Below are 17889 nucleotides of genomic sequence, written 5' to 3' on the forward strand. Positions count from 1 at the left end.
CGTATGTTTACGTAGCAACGTATATACCTTCCGGACCGGAAGATGTCGCTCAGGCCAGTCCTAAAAAACTTCCGCCTTAACTTGTAAAGAAAACATAGAAGCTAAAAGGCAATCGACGGCGTAACCAACCGATTTAAGAAGTCAGACCACAGGTAGATACAAGTACACATTGGACACGCATATACTGACTTACACACACGTTTCAAAGCAGTTTGTTGACGCGTTTTTAGCTCATCAGCAAATACAAAATCTCCAATTTACTGTAGCTAGCACGTAAGCTACGCTGTTAACTGCTAGCAGTTTGCTATCATCGATTTGGTCGGCCATAGGCCTCAATTGAGTCTCTTTACGGTTAGATCGCGATCAATATGTCACTGTACACAGCACGTTATTGTTCTGACAATTGATTTTGATAATGTATTGCTTTAAATAAAACTCCAAACGTTAGTTAACGTCACACCAGCTACTTTGTTAGCTACGTCTAGTTAGCCGTCTAGCTAGTCAACTTAGCCTGCCAGTTAGCCAGCCATCGCGTCAGACACTGTAGCTGACGAACAGTAATCTAACTGTACATCTTATAAGACAGGTCAGGAATGACACAAGTACACAGTAAAGCCAGTCAAATACCCAAATGCTTACAATCTAGTTAACAAGAGCTAACAACTAAAAGCTGAGTTGCACTGCCAACCATTTCTCTGTCAGTAATGTTTTCTTGCTCTTTAAATTGGCCTAAATAGATATTCAAAACAGATAGGAAGGAGGACTTGCTTGCAATAACTGCTTGTTTCCTTAATCTTTAGTTTGTGTAATCTAATAACTACACATTTAAGTTGCTGTTTGGTCACGTTGGCCTTGCTGTCACCAGCAAGGTAACACATAACTGTGCCACTCCCCTAAACCAATCACCAAGGCACCTATTCCTGCTTGTTAGAAAGATACCTAGAGTTTTACTAGGTTAGATATAAAGTGTTGGTTGGTATCAGTTACACGGGATATGTTAGCTGATAAGCAACAAGAAATTAGAGTAGAAAAATGCTATGAATTGTATGTTTAAGGCAACACAGATTCATGACAGTGTCATGGTTTGTCCATCAAAGAGTGTTTATGTTTACAACTGTGTAATAACCTGCTCAGTGCATACAGATCCAACTTTTTTCTCACCCAATACAAATTTGAATGCCTCAACTCCCTGCGTGGAAGTCAAAGTAGAATTAGTTTTGGCATGCAACATGAAGCCAGGGATCGATGTGCCACTAGTCAGCAGCCATCTGTGACTGAATGAATGTAACTGATAGCTGAAACACTGAATTTCATCATGACACTGCAGAAGGAGCTGTATTTCATGTGGATCGTTCACATCATAGCCAGTACCTGATCCATTTCATCAAGTCAGGATCATCGCCAATACTAAAACGGTTGATCAAATCAGTGTGTTCCCACTAATAACCAAATCAAAAAAAGAACTCTCTTAGAATACACTGTACCACCTAAATAGTCAATGTCTTGTCATATAGTCAAACTAAGCTTAATCAGTACCCCGCTGTTTTCTTTCAATTTCTTTTCTCCAGACTCTTGCCAATCTGGAGCTTGTGTGGTTTTCAGAGTGTGTGTGAGTGTGAGTGGGTGAGTGTATGTGTGAGTGTGTGTGAGCTGCAGTTTCCTCCCTACCTTTTCACCAAGAGCTGCTCCTCCCCTGGAGGATGACAATGGAGGAGATGAAGAATGAAGCGGAGACAAACTCCATGGTATCCATGACTCTGTATGCCGTGATGTACCCGGTTTTCAACGAGGTAAAACATCTAATGCTGTCAGCAGTCACCTTTAATATATTATGATATTATTAAAAAAATATATATAAATACACAGACTTATTATAGTTAAGTTACATTTGTGTTAGACTGATAAAAAAAGGAGAAACAACTAGAAGTGCAACTGATAAATGCTGAAACAACTCCAGCCTGTCCAGAGTTGGCTGTGATAACGTGTGTTTTCTCTTTTTTTGTTTCATTAGCTGGAGAGGATCAACCTTTCAGCAGCTCAGACGCTCAGAGCAGCCTTCATAAAGGTACAACTATGCATGGATCATGACCTGACACATAACAACACAATAGCATCATTCCCATGACCCATCACAACTTCCTGTCATAATATATTTGGTTTATATTTAGACTGCTTCCCAGTTCCCCATTTCTCTTTTAAAAAATCACATTGAATTTAAAATGTATCTGATGTTCTTCCTCAAGGACACTGACGGGAACGAATCGGGGCTGCAGCTAGCGATTATTCTCATTCTCGAGCGTTTTGCTGATTATCTTTTTGATTAATTGTTTTAATTATGAATTAGCACAAATAGTAAGAAACACCCATTAGAATTTCCAAGAGCCTTATGTGATGTTATCAGATGTTTTGTCTCAGCAACACGTTTAGAGATCTTACCACTTAGTTTGGTGAGTTCAATGTTATCGTATCCAACAGAATTGATGGCTGGAGGTATATAAAACCCACGTTTTAATAAAGCGCTGTTCTGTGTTCCTATATTTCCTCTCACTGGTGGGAGCTACGCTGTTGCTGCTGATTCACCAGCGAATCACTGTGAAAGATGCAATCGTTAATCAACCTCCAACTGAGAAATTCTGTTATCACATCAACTCCTTGTTTGTCTCGTGCCTTCTATGCCTCCCCAATACAGTGAAGATACAGAGGGCCCAAAAACTACAGACATTGTTCTTTTTCTAGAAGAGTTAAAGGAGACATTTGTGAAGTAGTATTCAGTTAAATGTATGAAGCCCGATAACATGTTTTGATTAGTTATTAGCAATGTAGAAACTGTTAGGTTTATATGAAGTTCATTATGCTTAAGCATCTCCATTTACATGATTGTAATTGAATCAGATGAGACTTTCTTAATGTCTTGATCCTCTTTTTTTTTTTCTTTCTATCTATACACTGCTGTGATTGCACTGGAATAATAAAAGCACATGGATTACCTCTGTGCTGCTGCTGATGAGCAGCAGCGTTCAACGCAAGCACAGATTAAATATTAATGAAGGAGCAGCGGCTTTGTCTTTATCCAAACCTAAAGGGAGATGTGATCACCTTACAGCTGTTTTACTGGGACATGTGTGAGCCTTTTGTTCACTCGTCTCACCGAATGACCTCGCTAATGCTGCGAAACTCAAGGTTGAATAATTCAGGAGGAGAGTTTTTCGTGCATTCGTCTGAACGGCTCACAGCGGACATCTGACATTCAACAGAGTTCCAGCTGTGTTCTCTGCCGCTCGGAGCCTCTTCTTGCTTTGGTCGGAGAAGGCATTCTCTGTCTTATGTATGAATTGCTTCCTTCTGTTCCTCACCCCCGCTTGCCCAATTGTCTTTTGTCAGGCGGAGAGGGAGAACCCTGGCCTGACTCAGGACATCATTATGAAGATCTTGGAGAAAAAGAACGTCCAAATCAACTTCACTGAATCCCTACTGCGCATGGCAGCTGATGATGTGGAAGGTGCGTATATAAGAGAAAGAGGTGCTGTGGTGGAAATGGCCTTTTGTGACCCTGAGGTCCAGGTTTTAAGGTGATGCAGCTGTATGCCCGTCCTCTCTCCAATTCTTTTGTTCTATCCTGACTTTACCAGCCGGTTTGTTTTCTGTATCTGTCCAGTTGTAGAACTCATCGAGTCTCTGGGAATGTGCTGAACTCCTTTTTTTTTTTTTTTTTCCCTGCAGAGTTCATGATTGACCGGCCTGAGCAGGAGTTCCAGGACCTAAATGAGAAGGCCAGAGCTCTGAAACACATTCTCAGCAAAATCCCTGATGAGATCAATGACAGAGTACGCTTCCTACAGACTATCAAGTAAGAGCAAACACACACACACACACCATGCTGTTTTTAAAACATAAGTGTGTTCAGAGATAAATGCAGCGATTTACACATTACAAATAAATGCTGATCCGTGTCGTAGGATGCAGTGCTCATGCTCAGGCCTTCAGTAACTTTAACCTCTCCATAGTAAATGTATCATTAGAAATAGAACCATTATTGGTGATGATAGTACAAATAACACAGTGCTGTCCTTATTACGATGATTAATTCAATGTTACCGTCTCTTACATCACCGAGTGTCACACCTCTTGGTTTAATTTGTGTTGTGAAATCGTCTCTTGTGTTGCTGTTGGTTTCCTACAGAGACATAGCCAGTGCCATAAAAGAGCTCCTGGACACAGTCAACAATGTCATTAAGAAATATCAGTACCAGAATCGCAGAGTGAGTAACAAGGACACAAAAACAAACCTGTGTAAGCTGCTCGCTTTTCCCTCGTTTCTTTACGACGTTTCTGTGTTTATTCTCTTGTTCGTTAAGGCTCTGGAGCACCAGAAAAAGGAGTTTGTGAAATACTCCAAAAGTTTCAGCGACACCCTCAAAACATACTTCAAAGACGGAAAGTAAGTGTAACCATAACGCCCCATGTGTGAACGTTAGAAGAAGAGTATCACGTGTTTCTAGACAGCCATGTTGCTTGGTTTATTAATGCTAAAATGTTTGTATCAGTTAGTTGATTTGATGACTATTCTGATTGTAATTAAATAACATAAGTTGTTTTTAAAGGAATGAATAGTTTGACCTTTTGGGAGTCTGGTTGTCTTGGCTGATTGACAACTGGCAACATCACAGTGACAACAAGACTCACTGCCAAGAAGTAGTCCAATTTAGTTTTTGTATGTATTAAACAAATGTGATGGAATGCATAGTCAACTTTTCAGGTGCCTCTCCACACAGCCAGGCTAGCTGTTTCCCCGGCTGGTGGTAGCTTCATAATTTGTAAACAAACTGTATAGTGTTGTTGCTCAGTAGCCAACTGACCGTAAACTGTTGTTAGTGTTATCTAAAGGTCATCTTCCCATGCTTATTTACATTGTATCCACCTCCATTGTACCAAGAACCCATGGAGGTTGAAGGAGAAGAAAGGACCCGATTGTTTGCAGTGACTCAGCTGGTCATTTGTTAAATAAAGCAGATGTGTAAATTTGAATGTTGCTCATTGATAGTTTACTATGTTTAAACGGCATCAATGAGCTTCTCCGGTCTGTTTTTCTCAAGTTGTAACTTTGTGTGTTCCCAGGGCAATAAATGTCTTCATCAGTGCAAACCGGCTCATCCACCAAACCAACCTCATACTGCAGACCTTCAAAACCGTGGCCTAGCCCTCAAGAGACCACAGAGGTCCCCCTGTCCTGTGGGGAGCAACTGCTAGGATGGTGGAAGCTTGAAGAGCGCCTGACCCATATATGTAAATTAGAAAGAGTTGATTTTAGGGTTGGGGGTCGATTCCATTGGAGTCGATATTCTAGATTCCAGTTCAAGAGACTGAAAAGTGCCATTTGTTTTGTCAATGAGGATTTTCCAGTCTTGAAATGGAACTGAATGGGCCCAAAGTCTTGGTTGATTTGATTTTATTTGGACAGTTTTAATTTATAACCCTGGTCTTGTTGGGAGTAGGTGAGGCGAGGTGTTTATTAAATACTAATTGCCATTTTTCTAATATATTCATGTTGATCATTTTACTTTTAGCTTTTCAAATCATGGCTACACATCTCAGACCGCATTCATCAGGGGTGTGTCTCAGTCGTCTATACTGGTTTTCTCTTCTCGGCTCCTATTTGTGTCATTTTGCCATGGTGTGTATGCGCAGGATCCAGCTGTGGGGAGTGGAGAGGACGCAGCGTTGGACATTCGAGAAGCACACTCAGATATTGTTTCTCTTTATTATCAGAAGACACAAAGCCAAATGACTTCCAGCACAGTGTGCGCCTTACCAAGTCCTGTAACATTCCCTCCTCTCAGTGTAATGAAGCGGAGCCAGTCCCTGCCGTTGGGGGATGTAGAGAGAGAAATGAAAGTTCTGTATTTAACTGATATCTGGTTGCAAATGTTCAATAAATAGTTTCCAAATGATGATGCTTTTTTTAAATGCGTCCGAGTCCAATATGTGTGGGGTGAATTGAGAAAGGGGTTTAAACATTTTTTTTTTATGCTTTTCCAAAGGGCTTGGGTGCGGTTATTTTTGAGAAAAGTAAATACTGAGCTCCATGGCTGCATGTTATGCAAATCCTTGAGGCACAAACTGATAGAAGAAATGTTTTACTTTATGTGCACAGTTCTGCTGAGACAATGAGCCAGAAAGCAAAAGTCTTGATTTACCGGCAAAATTTCTCTGCTTCTTTTCTGCTTTATGGGTGAGAAGAACGTAAAAAAATAACCTTTAAAAAAGATCTTAGCCTTTGAGCAAAGCTTGAGCAGTCTTTATGGAGTTTTATTTCGAAGGCCGCTTCCCTTGATTTGATGGGCATGCACATCCTCACCAGCAGATGCTTCCTAACCGTACCAGGTCATTTCCTTGATACCGCTCTTGTCAGCTGAAAGACTGTTGTTTAGTTCCTCGGTGCATTTGGACAAAAACATTTCCAGCGTTACCTGGAAACGACGTAGTAGAAACTACAGTGAGACAGAAAGGCTCCAGATGAGCTCTCTCCAAGGAGCAAAGATCTCCTTGGAGAGATGCTACGCTGGTCAAAATAGAGAAACGAGAGTGTCGGAAAGCTGAGCGCAGGTGGCGAAAAACTAATCTCCAGGTTCACTGTGACATCTATAAAGAGAGACTTCGCAATTATAATTTGGAACTTAGAAATGCAAGGCAGTCCTTCTCTGACATCATAACCAAAAACAATAACAATACACGCGCCTTATTTGCTACCGTCGACAGGCTAACAAACCCTCCAGTGTCGGTAGCTGCTGAGCTCCAATCCACCTGGGCATGCAATCAATTTGCCTCCTTTTTGAACCATCCCGACCCCTTAGGTCGTCTGGGACTGGTCTACTTTCTGTTCCCAGAGTCAGAACTAAACATGGAGAAGCAGTGTTCAGTGTTTCTGCTCCACATATCTGGAACAAAGTCCCAGAAAGCTGCAGGTCTGCTGAGACCATCAGCTCCTTTAAATCAAGATTGAAGACTTTTCTGTTTGCTGCTGCCTTTAATTGAACCAGATTCAATTAATATATAAATCAATTTCCTGCATTTCTGCATTTTACTACTGTATTTTATTTCTTACACTGTTTTTTAATGTTTTAATGACTGTTTTTATTGTTTCAATGAATGTTCTTAATCGTTTTTAAATCTCCTTTTCTTTTGCCTTATGTTTTGATGCTTTTAATGGTTTTATGTGAAGCACTTTGAATTACCTTGTTGTTGAAATGTGCTATACAAATAAACTTGCCTTGCCTTGCCTCAAAAGAGGCCCTTTTTCTGAGTTATAATGGAAAAATGAAGTATTTAGATCCTCAACTAGTGAAATAGTTCCTGTTGTAACCGCAACATTTAAAACACTTGTTTACATCAGTAAAGGTGTAAAAGTAGTATCGCAAAATGGATAGTAGAAGTACTCTGCTGTTATGTTGTATTAGATCATTAACGCTTATTCATTATTGAATGCATGGTAGTTAATGCAGAACCAGTTAACCAAAGAACTCCACTTCTTGTAAGTAAAATGTTCAGACCACCAAACAAAGAATAAAGGATTGTTAAGAGGCTTCCTAGCCCATACAGTGCATAATATTTGCAAGCTTGTGGCTTTTATCCAGCTTTTACATAGGTTGCTGTTGGGAAAAATCGAATGACTAAGGCCAAAGGCCAGCGTCGTCATGTGAGTGTTTGCATGAACTTCTTTTGACACCAAGCGTCTCAATTGGTTTTGCGATTAGACATCACAGTTGTCTACTTAATGAGCATTTCAGCTGTTTGTCTTAAATAAGAGATAATAAACCTATTGAACATGTCAATGTTTACACAGAGCTGATTTGCAACCACGACGTTCCTGATTTAGATTCGGTGACCTTTTACTAGAGCAAATTGTCAAAGAGAAGTGATGTTCCAGACCTTGTGCAGATTACTCTGTTCGAACGCGATTCGTGTGTTATCCGTTGTGTCAAAGAATTTGGGTTAGGTAAAGTTAGAAAGATATTGAAAGATTCGGACTTCCCGGTTCAATAAAGCAACGTTTCGTTAACGATTTATTGAACCGGGAAGTCCGAATCTTTCAATATCTTTCTAACTTTACCTAAGTAAGAATTTATGCAAATTACACTGTGCCAGCACACTGCATGTGTTTTGCAGTATATATGCCAGAAACTCAGAGACAGACCTCTGAGCAGCCTTGACGCATTAACCTGTATGTGTTCAACTCTGTTCCTTCTTGCAAGAATAAATGTCCTTAATGGCCATTAAAAGAAAAAGGAAGCTGAAGAGTTGGACGTCAGAGAAAAAAACACTTCTTTGCGTTTGCACAATGTCACTCTGAACAAGAAAAAATGATTTACTTACGGTGGAAACATGAGCCGTTTATTTCACAGTGTGCAAGCAATACAGAAATCATTAAAACAAAGAAAACAATTAGACATTTTTAAATATACTAAGGTGTTAAGATAAAAGGAATCAAACAGAAATATGCCCCACGGTCATAATTATCGGTGATTCTTCCATTATTTGGCTGTAAACAGAGTTGTCTGACTGGTTGCACATATGCACATTGAGCTATTAATCCCCTTGTTAGTTTTGTGTAAGCATATCCAGTCTACAGATACAGCCTTTGCTATTTACTGTACTGTATATTATATCATATATATTATTACAGTAACTGTGATGGGGGCTGACAAAGCACTGATGGAAACCTGAGCTAAAGAGGTATTATTGGATTCAGAAGAAAATATGACAGGCGCGGTTAGCTAGTCCCTAATGAATCACATTTTATTTGATGAATTTATGTAAAGTCCCACGAGTTCAAGATGAATCATCAAAAATAGTTTTACACTTAACAGGACAAAAGACAAGAGGGATTTTGATGTCAAAATGTGTTTTTTCTTTTGCAGTTAAGAAGAGCTAAATGACTAATTACACAGGATTGAGTGCACCAGATAAGAGCAGGAAAAAAACCTGCTGCAGACGTTATCTAATAGAAGTTCAGTAGAGGGCAGATTTATTCAGATTGTACTCATTGCTAAAAGCTCAAAGAGGAATGAAAAGAAGTCATGCTCTCATGTTCGATGAGGTGTCCTTGCTCATAGAGTGTGAGAGGGTGTGCAGGTGCCAGAGTTTCCAAATTCAAAGCAACAACTAAAAATGAGAAGCAGGGGGAGGGTGATTGCAACTGGTTACAACCAGTTAGTCGCACTCATCGCACATGAACATTTTTAGAAAGTTGGGCATTCTTGAAATATTCACAACTGAACAGCATTCAATTCAGTGTAGCTCATAGCAGTAGCACCGGCAGTATTAGTTCCGTTTTATTGATTATCAAAGTCTGACAGAAGTTCTATTTTGAAAAATGACCAGATTCTCTCGAATTTCATCCGCCTGTGGCTCTTGACACGCATGTCAAGACGCTCGTCTCGGTCACGTGATACGTTACCTCAAAAATTAAGCCCGCAAACTAGCGAAAATGAGTAAATAACTTTTGGAGAGCTTCTTTGCAAAGAGGGAAAGGCCCACTAAGGAGACAGAAGAAGAGCCTACAACTTCCAGGAAAAGAAAGCTTAATTTAACAGACAATACTCCCAATACCTAATGACCTTTACTAAAGATAAATGTACTAAAGATAAATATCAGGAGTCTAATTAAATAGCAGGAGTAATTCTGACGCGCCAAGCCCGCTCTGCAGAATATGTGGCGACAGGAAGATCAGCTGCTGGAGATTGTAAATGACGGTGGCCTAAGAATGTTTGAAACAACTCTGCTGGTGTTTGGATTAAAATCAAGGTGGAGTATCCTGAGATCGCCACTAAAGTACTGAAAACCCTGCTTCCATTAACAACATCCTCTCTGTGAAGCGGGATGTTCTGCAGTGACGGCAATCAAAACAAAACGGAGTAGACTTGAAATCAGGAACAGACTGCGGGTGTCATCGTCTCCCATTACCCCCAGATGGGACAGTCCCTTGCAGAGAAACAAGCTCAGGGCTCCCACTGCTTCAGCGTTATTGTGAGTTGCATTTATTTATGCATTTTATATTTGTTTTCATGCCGATCATATAATTTTATTTCGTCGTGTTTTTCTGCCACACCTTGAAGGCCGGTCCGTGAAAATATTGTCTTACATGAAACCGGTCCGTGGTGCAAAAAAGGTTGGGGACCTCTGCTTTAGAGCATGTTTCTCTGTAGATCACCAACACCTCACCTGGTAATATTGCTCCTCATGGAGTTTGACCTTTTGACCGTATGCACAATATACTCAGTTCAGCAGACAGATAAATACTAATCATTCAAATTGTTTATTTAGTATTTTTGACAGTACATTCATTTATTTTTGTGGCAGGCAAGTCAACTTGTATAGTCTATTAAGTTAAGTTTGCCTTGATGTTCTAATTTATTTTTGAGCTACCTGCGCCGAGGAGGCTGCTGCTGCTGCTGCGTAATATGTTTCTGTCAGGCTCCAGGATATTAGAGCCTGACACCCCTCTCCATCGAGGCGGACCCCATTTAGGCTCAAAGGGTTTCTTGGGAAATATATGGTTCTCAATGAGGAACACCCCCTTCTGCAGAATGTGAGTTTGGCGGGTGCAGCATGGAGGTGGGAAAGACATGTAGAACATAAATGATAAATAAGTTTTCAGTAAAATGTTCATTCAAAACTTGGACATTCTTGAAATATTTACAAGTGAGCAGCAGTCAATTCAGTGTAGCTCATAGCAGTAGCACCGGCAGTATGGTGGCCCTTCGGTGCAAAAAAAGGACGACATTTTGGAAAACAATGGTAGTGACATGGCCACCACTGACGAGGGTCACATTCAACCCGTTCAGCATGTCTGTCCATCCCTTCCATCAGCTCTGCCCCAGCCCAGCTCTCCTCAGCGCCTTGTCCACACTGGGAATCAGTTGTTCTTGGAAGTCCCACAGTCGCTTGTCCTCATTGAGCTGCTCCAGCGTCAACGACCGCCGCAGAGCCACGCGAACATGAATGATCCGACAAACGTCCATTGGAACCTTGAACCGTTGTCCAGAATTCTTGAGCACTTCATGCACTGATGTCCGCTCCACCAACCTGTGGTGCACGGACACATAACGGTCTTTGAGGAAACTTTCCTTTCAACCACGATAACCACATATGTATTGGGACTCTGGCATGTTGTATGAGATGTCACCGTTCAACGTGATAGTACTGTATTTGAACATGTTTTACTATAACATCAAAACTCTACCCAATAGTGTTTTATAAAAGGAGCTACTTTTCAGCTTACCTCGGCTTAACTATCATCTTGTGTGGGTGGTATGACTTTCTGTCGGGGTCCTCCCTGTAGATGTGCTCAAGAATATTAACTCCCGGCACCCCGTTCCATCGAGGCAGGTGAAACCTCCCACTTGGCTCAAAATGTTTCTTGGGGAAGATATGGTTCTCAATGAGATACACTCCTGTCTACATGAATACAGCATGGAAGATGGAGAGACAATAAAAATATTAAATCATCAAATATAATGTTATGGTTGGCTAATTAAGTGATATTTGTCAAATGCACACCAGAATTACCCTACATTTGGATGCTGTTGTTGGAGCATCTCCATCAGAGACATCAGGTTGTTGTGCTTATATGGCATTATAATCTCATCGATGTCGTTCAGCAGGACGTAGCGTGAGCGGTCCATGGATCTGTAAATGCACTCATTAAGCGTGGTCAACTGACCGAAGTAGTGCACGTCCCCCCCGCTCTGTGAGAAGAGCCAGCCGCGAGATGGATTCAGGTGCTGGTCGATGGGCCAGGGCACCATCTCCACGAAGCCCTCCTGGCTGTAGCTCTGCAGCAGGCGGTCGAGGTCTGGGCCGCAGCTGGTGTTGTAGATCACCACCCTGTTCACACCCAGTAACCTGGTGCAAGGAAAAATGGTAAATGATTGGTTTACCCAAATTACAAAAAAAAACAAAAAAAAAAAAACACCCTCGGAGCCATTACACGAGCATGGATAAAAACAACAGCAGAATATGTTTCTGCAAATACTAGCCGTTTGTTGATTTTTTGATGTACTTTTATAGAGCGTATCAAATAATATCATTGGTTATAACGACTTAAGATTGACATCTTTGGTTTTGTTTTGGTAGAGGAGGAAACTTGACGGATATACGGATAGCTCAAAACCCAGACCAGTAAAACTGAAACTATCTGGAGGGCTAGATACCACTTTAAGTTAGCTTATGTGACAGCAGCACACTGTATGTCAGACTCATGCAAGGTTTGGTTCACTTAGAACTAATTATGTGTTAATTATGTTAGTTATGTTAGTAATTATGTTAGTCAAGTTCCAACTAATTCTAACTTTTTGAAAATATGACGGCCCTACTCGGCAGGAACAGAAACACCTGTATGATGTGATGACACTGCAACAGTACCTTTGCAAAGCTAATAATATCCCGTTTCTTTTGAAAAGTTGATTCAGCTCTTCTCTAACTTTGTGGTGTTGTTGGTGTGCTTACCTGTACATCTCCAGGGTCTGTGCAAACTGAAGCACGTTGTTGTAGTCTCCAAACAGGTTTGAGATGCAGACTGTGAAGTTAAACTGCAACTTTTCCTCCTCCTTCCCTTTGGTTTTCTGGTTTCTTATAGGAAGCCATGTCTGGTTAAAGACCCTCTCACTGCCTGGCTGAGTCAGGAGACTGACATGTGTAGCGTCGCAGTTTTGAGGAATCTGACACATTACATCCGTAGTGACGTAGGGAAAACCAAAGTTGTCCGAGTGTTGTAAAATTGTTCCTGGATTTGCATTTGATAACTGGCCTGCACAGCAGAAAACACAGTAAAGGGGTTGGATGGAGTCTCTCTTAAATATTCCAATGATGCGTACATCAAAGCCATCCACTCTCTGGTCCAAGTAGGCCGACACCAGTAAGTGCTTGGTGCTGTTGAGGGGGGTGATGGTCCGCTCAGAGATCCGCAAGGGGCAAGGCATGTTCAGAGCCCCATGCGACTGTGGGACGGCCCTGTACGTCCTGGGTGTTCTCACAGTGATACAGAGGATGAAGATGAGGGTAGCAATGAAGAGGAAGTAGAACTTCCCTTTGATTTCTTTTGGCTTGTCCATCCAGCCCCAGACGACACTGATTCCCAACCTGAGGCAGAATTAGGAGTTCAGAAGACATTTGAGGAACATTACTGCAATGAGACCTCTTTAAGAGGTGAGAATGTGAGCAAGTTTAGTTTGAAACAATGATTTAATCCTGCACATCAATGAATTCCTCTTTGTAAGAATACAAGAGTTAAGAAAAACTTTGTGATGCGCTAAATAGTCTTTGCTGCGTTTGTAATGTCTTCTCGATGCCAAAGTTAATTTGAAGAAATGTTCTGAAGTGAAGAAATCCTTGATGTTCACTTTATCGGTGTTCAGAGTTTAGAAGACACATTTGAGGAACAAAGCAAACAAAAGCTGGGATTTGTCGTGACTGAAATATCCTTAACTGTGAATGTGATCAGTGCAGATGGTTTACATCTTTGTCAACCTGTTTTCTCATAATGTTCGTGTTTTTGTAACCAGAGAGATGTTGATTTAAGTGTTTATTTTTTTTACATTTTAAAAAGACTACTTTCATCATTCAGGCTGATTCTGTTATTTAGGCAAAAACCACTATAAACACTATTATGTTTACCATCTTAGTTAGGTGTGTTATCATGCATGCATGCACATGCTCATTAGAACTAAACACAAATGGGCTTATTTTGTCCTGTCTATGGTGCTATATGAACAGTCTAGGGATCACAAACATAACTACAATTCACCCAGAGGGGAACATGGATGTCTGTTCCTCATTTCAAAACAATCAATCCATTGATGGTTGAGACGTTCCACTAAAAATCAAACATGTCAACCTTAACAGTTGTTCTCTTCTCTTTCGCTTGTACACTTTTGCCACATGCCCAACTTCTTGGCAGTTGAAACATCTCATGGGTTTAGGAGTATATTCCTTACATTTGTTGGGAAAGAAAAGGAGCGTGTTTGAGTTATCAGCATTTAAGAAAACTAAATTATTGACATCAATAGAATTATTAATGTCAGTAAGATTATTAACGATTATTAATAATAACGGGGCATCACCCTGCGAACAGGGACCAATAACCAAACTATAAACTAAGTCTCATAATTAGTATTCACTCACAATGTCAATAGTCAGAGTACTATTACACATTCAGAGTGAAAGTGAAGGTTTAAGTTCGAGCAACAGACCACATAGCCAGCTATTATCACAATACAAAAGCAAACACCGGCCGGCTCATGTTGTTCAAACAAAGTTTAGTCTAAAATAATAATAATAATAATAATAAGGCTTATTTAAACAACACAAAATATTTCACAGGCAGAACAAACAAAAGAAGAAAGGATAGACTACAATGCAGATATGCACACCAATGAATTAGAACACATTTGTTTGTCTTTTCCTGTCACCTATAACTTTTTTTGTGCTTAAAAAGGCTCACGTTATATTTTCTCAGTTTGTACTGGACAGACAAACTGACAACAATCTGACAACAATCCAGACATTTTTCTACAGATCTTATCCTGCTGAGATCTGCATGTATTGGAGACTTTACCAAACATGTTGCACAAGAGGAAGGGTGCACCCTTGCTATCACAGATAAATGACATGTTTTCATAAGAAAGAGCAACCAATCCTTAGAGTACAAAAGCTAGGAAGCATACACACGGATTGATCTTAGACTGAGTAAAAATCAATGATGAAAAAGCAATGTGCGCTTGAATGTAAGGATACTATTCATACGGTGGGACAAAGCATAAGATAACACATGGGGAGAGCTTCCCAAAATAAATAATAATTAGGCCATGTGGAAATTAGAAGAGCTCACTTTTGCAGTATTAAAAATGTATTGTTGTAGTGTTCCTTCATTGTAGACTGGACAGATTTTAGAAGGATACCAATATAACAGTATGCATTGGAAAGTAACAAGGCAATTACAGCACTTAAGTTGTATTTTGAGGTACCATTTTATACTTTATGCTTCTACTCCACTACATTACGGAGAGAAGTATTGTACTTTATGCTTCACTACATTTATTTAAGAGCTAATAGTTGTCACTTTTCAAACTAAAATTTTATAGAGAAAACATATGATCAGTCTGTAAAATATGATCTATTGTAACAGATTTAAAACAACCAAAAGTATATGAAGTAGTTACAATGGCATGCTAAAGTGTCACTTTCAATACATAAATAATTATGATCCAGTAAGCCATAGCCACTCTGCATTATTTTACTTTGAATACATTTTGTTGCCAATGCTTCAGTCAGCTTTTGCAGGACTTGTACCGGAGTATTTGTGCATTAGTAAATGATGCATCTTTTCCTTGTCACTGTCACACGAGACTATAAACTGAAAAAGGTGCATTTCCAACAAGATAATCTGAAGATAATCAAAACAAACAGCAAACATTTAGTCAAAAATAAACAGTGATTGCATCTTAGCAAAACCACACTCTACGTGTTATAATGTTCTGTTCTGTATTTTAGGACTAGAAAAAGAGCCTACTACATATACTGTTAATGCATTATTGAGTATGCATGAACACATGGAATATTAACGGAATATCACAGCGTTTTACAGTGACTATTGGAGAGAGGAAGATATGCAAAGTACGTTTGTAGCCAAAACTATATTAATTTTAATGCTGATATGAGGGACGTTTTGAAACTAGAAAATGCATTTCCTGCTGAAAATGCATTGGAATGCTGAAAGCTGAAATTAATTGTCAAAAAATTGCTGAAAATTAAGAAATGGGAGACTACCCGTCTGAAAAATGTTGAAGCTTGAAAGCATTTAAACTGCACTGCTGAAAACCCGTCTAGTTGAAATGTCTCACTATGGTGTCTGTAGCTGAAAGTATGAAGAAGAAGGCTTTGAAAGTTGAAGAAGTTTAACAGGATTTGAAGATTTTCTCCATAGAGATCCCATTCAAAAGAAAATTGCAAAAAGCTTAATAATTCAAAAAGTTGAAAGATTACAAATGTGAAAAGTCATATCACCCTCTCCTGAAACAGCTGAACATTTTGATATTCGAATGGTTTCTGTAGCTTAAGAAAATTTCAGCGGTAGTGATATTTGTTGTAGTAGTAGTACTAGAAGTTGTAGTTGTAGTAGAAGTATCATTAGTAGTAGAAGTATTAGTATTTAGAAGAAGTAGTAGTATCGGTAGTAGTAGTAATAGCTGTAGTAGTGGTCGTAGTATTTAATATAACAGTAGTAGTATAAGTAGTAGTAGTAGTAATAGTAATGGCAGTATTTGAAGTAGCAGTAATAGCAGTAGTAGTATTACTAGTAGCAGTCGTACTAATAGCTGTAGTAGTATTAGTACTGGTAGTAGCATGAATAGCAGTTGTAGTATAAGTAATAGTAGTAGTGGTAGTAATAGCAGTAGTGGTAGTAATAATATTGATGGTAGTGTAGCGGTGCACAGAATGACGTCACACAGGCTCAATCTGGTGCTACACATTTAATGAAAATGGTTCTGTAAAATACAAAGATATAATATATACGTTTAGGTATGCAGTCGATTCTCAGCACTTTCTTCTTCTATCCTGTTCAGAGATTCTCATGTTCTCGCGTATTCACGCGAGACTTCCCTCTGGCTCTCTGTCACAAACACTGCTGATGTCGCAACACTGCCACCTACTGGCGATCCACTGGATCTATTGCCTACAAATGTATCTGGCGATAAATAACACTGTACCCCACATTTTAACTAAAATGAACACTTCCTCCTCATTAACACATAGGAAACATAATAAACTCACTTAACTTACACTACACCCAAGCAACTATTGTACTTCCTGAACTCAAATGACTTATTGTGCCACAGTAGCAGTAATAGCAGTAGTAATCGTAGCAACAGCAAAAGTTGTAGTAGAAGTAGTAGTAGCAGCAGTAGTAGTAGTAGTAATACTAGAAATATTAGCAGCAATAGTAGTAGTTGTCGCAGTATTAGTAAGAGCATTCATTACTTCAACAAAAAAGCCTAATTTTCAGCTTAATGTTTAAATACAGTTACTCCATGAGGCTTTTATTTTGAAAGGGTGGGGCTGGGTGGGGGAGAGAGGGGGAGAGGAGACATAATCATAATGTTTGACACATAAACAGAGGTTATTAAATGACAGGCTTCATCACAAGCATTTCAGTTAGAATTCACTCTGTGGGGCTTTTATTTTGAAATGGGGTGTGGGGGGGGAGAGAAGATGGACTCATGTTAGATAAACACAAACAGGTTATTAAATGACAGGCTTCATCACAGGAGTCCTCTTAAAATCTCTAAGACCTGAATGACTGTATGAGAGAGAGAGAGAGAGAGAGAGAGAGAGAGAGAGAGAGAAAAGAGAGAGAGTCTGTGTGTTTATCAACATCACTAATGAGCTTAATCAGAAACACCTGTGTCCTTGCAGCCTTTTCATGGAGATTAAACAGGGAAACACCTCTCAAACAAATCCTCAAAACTCCCATAACCGTAGCTCCTATTGCTCCGATATTAATAAATGAGAGGAAGGATGAGTTGAAGAACAGATCCTGTAAAAATTGTGTCTGTAGTGTAAAGAATGTGGCTGAACTGGCGATTTTTTTTCCCGTGTTCTGTGGAAGATGTTTTTGAAGCTAAATTTAACATTGGTCTCTATGGAGCAGAAAGTTGGTTTTCCTCTCAATTACAGGCTTCTGTGTCAAATGTGTAAATCTGTGGGATTCCACAGTCATTTGTCTACGACAAGGACAAGATTAGCTACTTCTACATCCAGAAATGATGCATGAAGAGTGAAGATTGTGGACACAGTGGCAAAAGACAAATCTTTTTTTCACAAGAATCTCAAGCT

General features: G+C 39.7%; 2 protein-coding genes across 2 annotated transcripts; one reads left to right on the top strand and one right to left on the bottom strand.

The window, feature by feature from the left end:
* Nucleotides 1–5964, top strand: LOC142967978 (programmed cell death protein 10). Its single transcript, XM_076107657.1, has 8 exons — nt 1–152; nt 1569–1790; nt 2012–2065; nt 3382–3499; nt 3721–3847; nt 4181–4259; nt 4356–4438; nt 5116–5964. Exons 2-8 carry the CDS (start codon nt 1701–1703, stop codon nt 5195–5197), a joined length of 633 nt encoding a protein of 210 aa, XP_075963772.1. The 5' UTR covers nt 1–152; nt 1569–1700; the 3' UTR covers nt 5198–5964.
* Nucleotides 5965–10862: 4898 nt separating this feature from the next.
* LOC142968251 (uncharacterized) lies at nt 10863–13109 on the bottom strand. Its single transcript, XM_076108056.1, has 4 exons — nt 12505–13109; nt 11571–11901; nt 11279–11454; nt 10863–11082 (listed from the first exon to the last, which is right to left on the bottom strand). The coding sequence occupies exons 1-4, from the start codon at nt 13107–13109 to the stop codon at nt 10863–10865; spliced, it is 1332 nt and encodes a 443-aa protein (XP_075964171.1).
* Between the last annotated feature and the right edge of the window lie 4780 nt (nt 13110–17889).

Source organism: Anarhichas minor, unplaced genomic scaffold, assembly GCF_050575085.1.
Source record: "Anarhichas minor isolate MPS153535 unplaced genomic scaffold, ASM5057508v1 ptg000040l, whole genome shotgun sequence".
Classification (NCBI taxonomy): Eukaryota; Metazoa; Chordata; class Actinopteri; order Perciformes; family Anarhichadidae; genus Anarhichas; species Anarhichas minor.

Bases quoted from the DNA above. Each gene is read 5' to 3' on its own strand.
- LOC142967978 (XM_076107657.1), top strand. From the start codon at position 1,701: ATGACAATGGAGGAGATGAAGAATGAAGCGGAGACAAACTCCATGGTA. The intron at 3,500-3,720 runs GTGCGTATATAA...TTTTCCCTGCAG, and splicing joins GGCAGCTGATGATGTGGAAG to AGTTCATGATTGACCGGCCT. The intron at 4,260-4,355 runs GTGAGTAACAAG...TTGTTCGTTAAG, and splicing joins ATCAGTACCAGAATCGCAGA to GCTCTGGAGCACCAGAAAAA.
- LOC142968251 (XM_076108056.1), bottom strand. From the start codon at position 13,109: ATGGACAAGCCAAAAGAAATCAAAGGGAAGTTCTACTTCCTCTTCATT. The intron at 11,902-12,504 runs GTAAGCACACCA...TCCTTGCACCAG, and splicing joins CAGACCCTGGAGATGTACAG to GTTACTGGGTGTGAACAGGG. The intron at 11,455-11,570 runs GTAGGGTAATTC...GTATTCATGTAG, and splicing joins TCCAACAACAGCATCCAAAT to ACAGGAGTGTATCTCATTGA.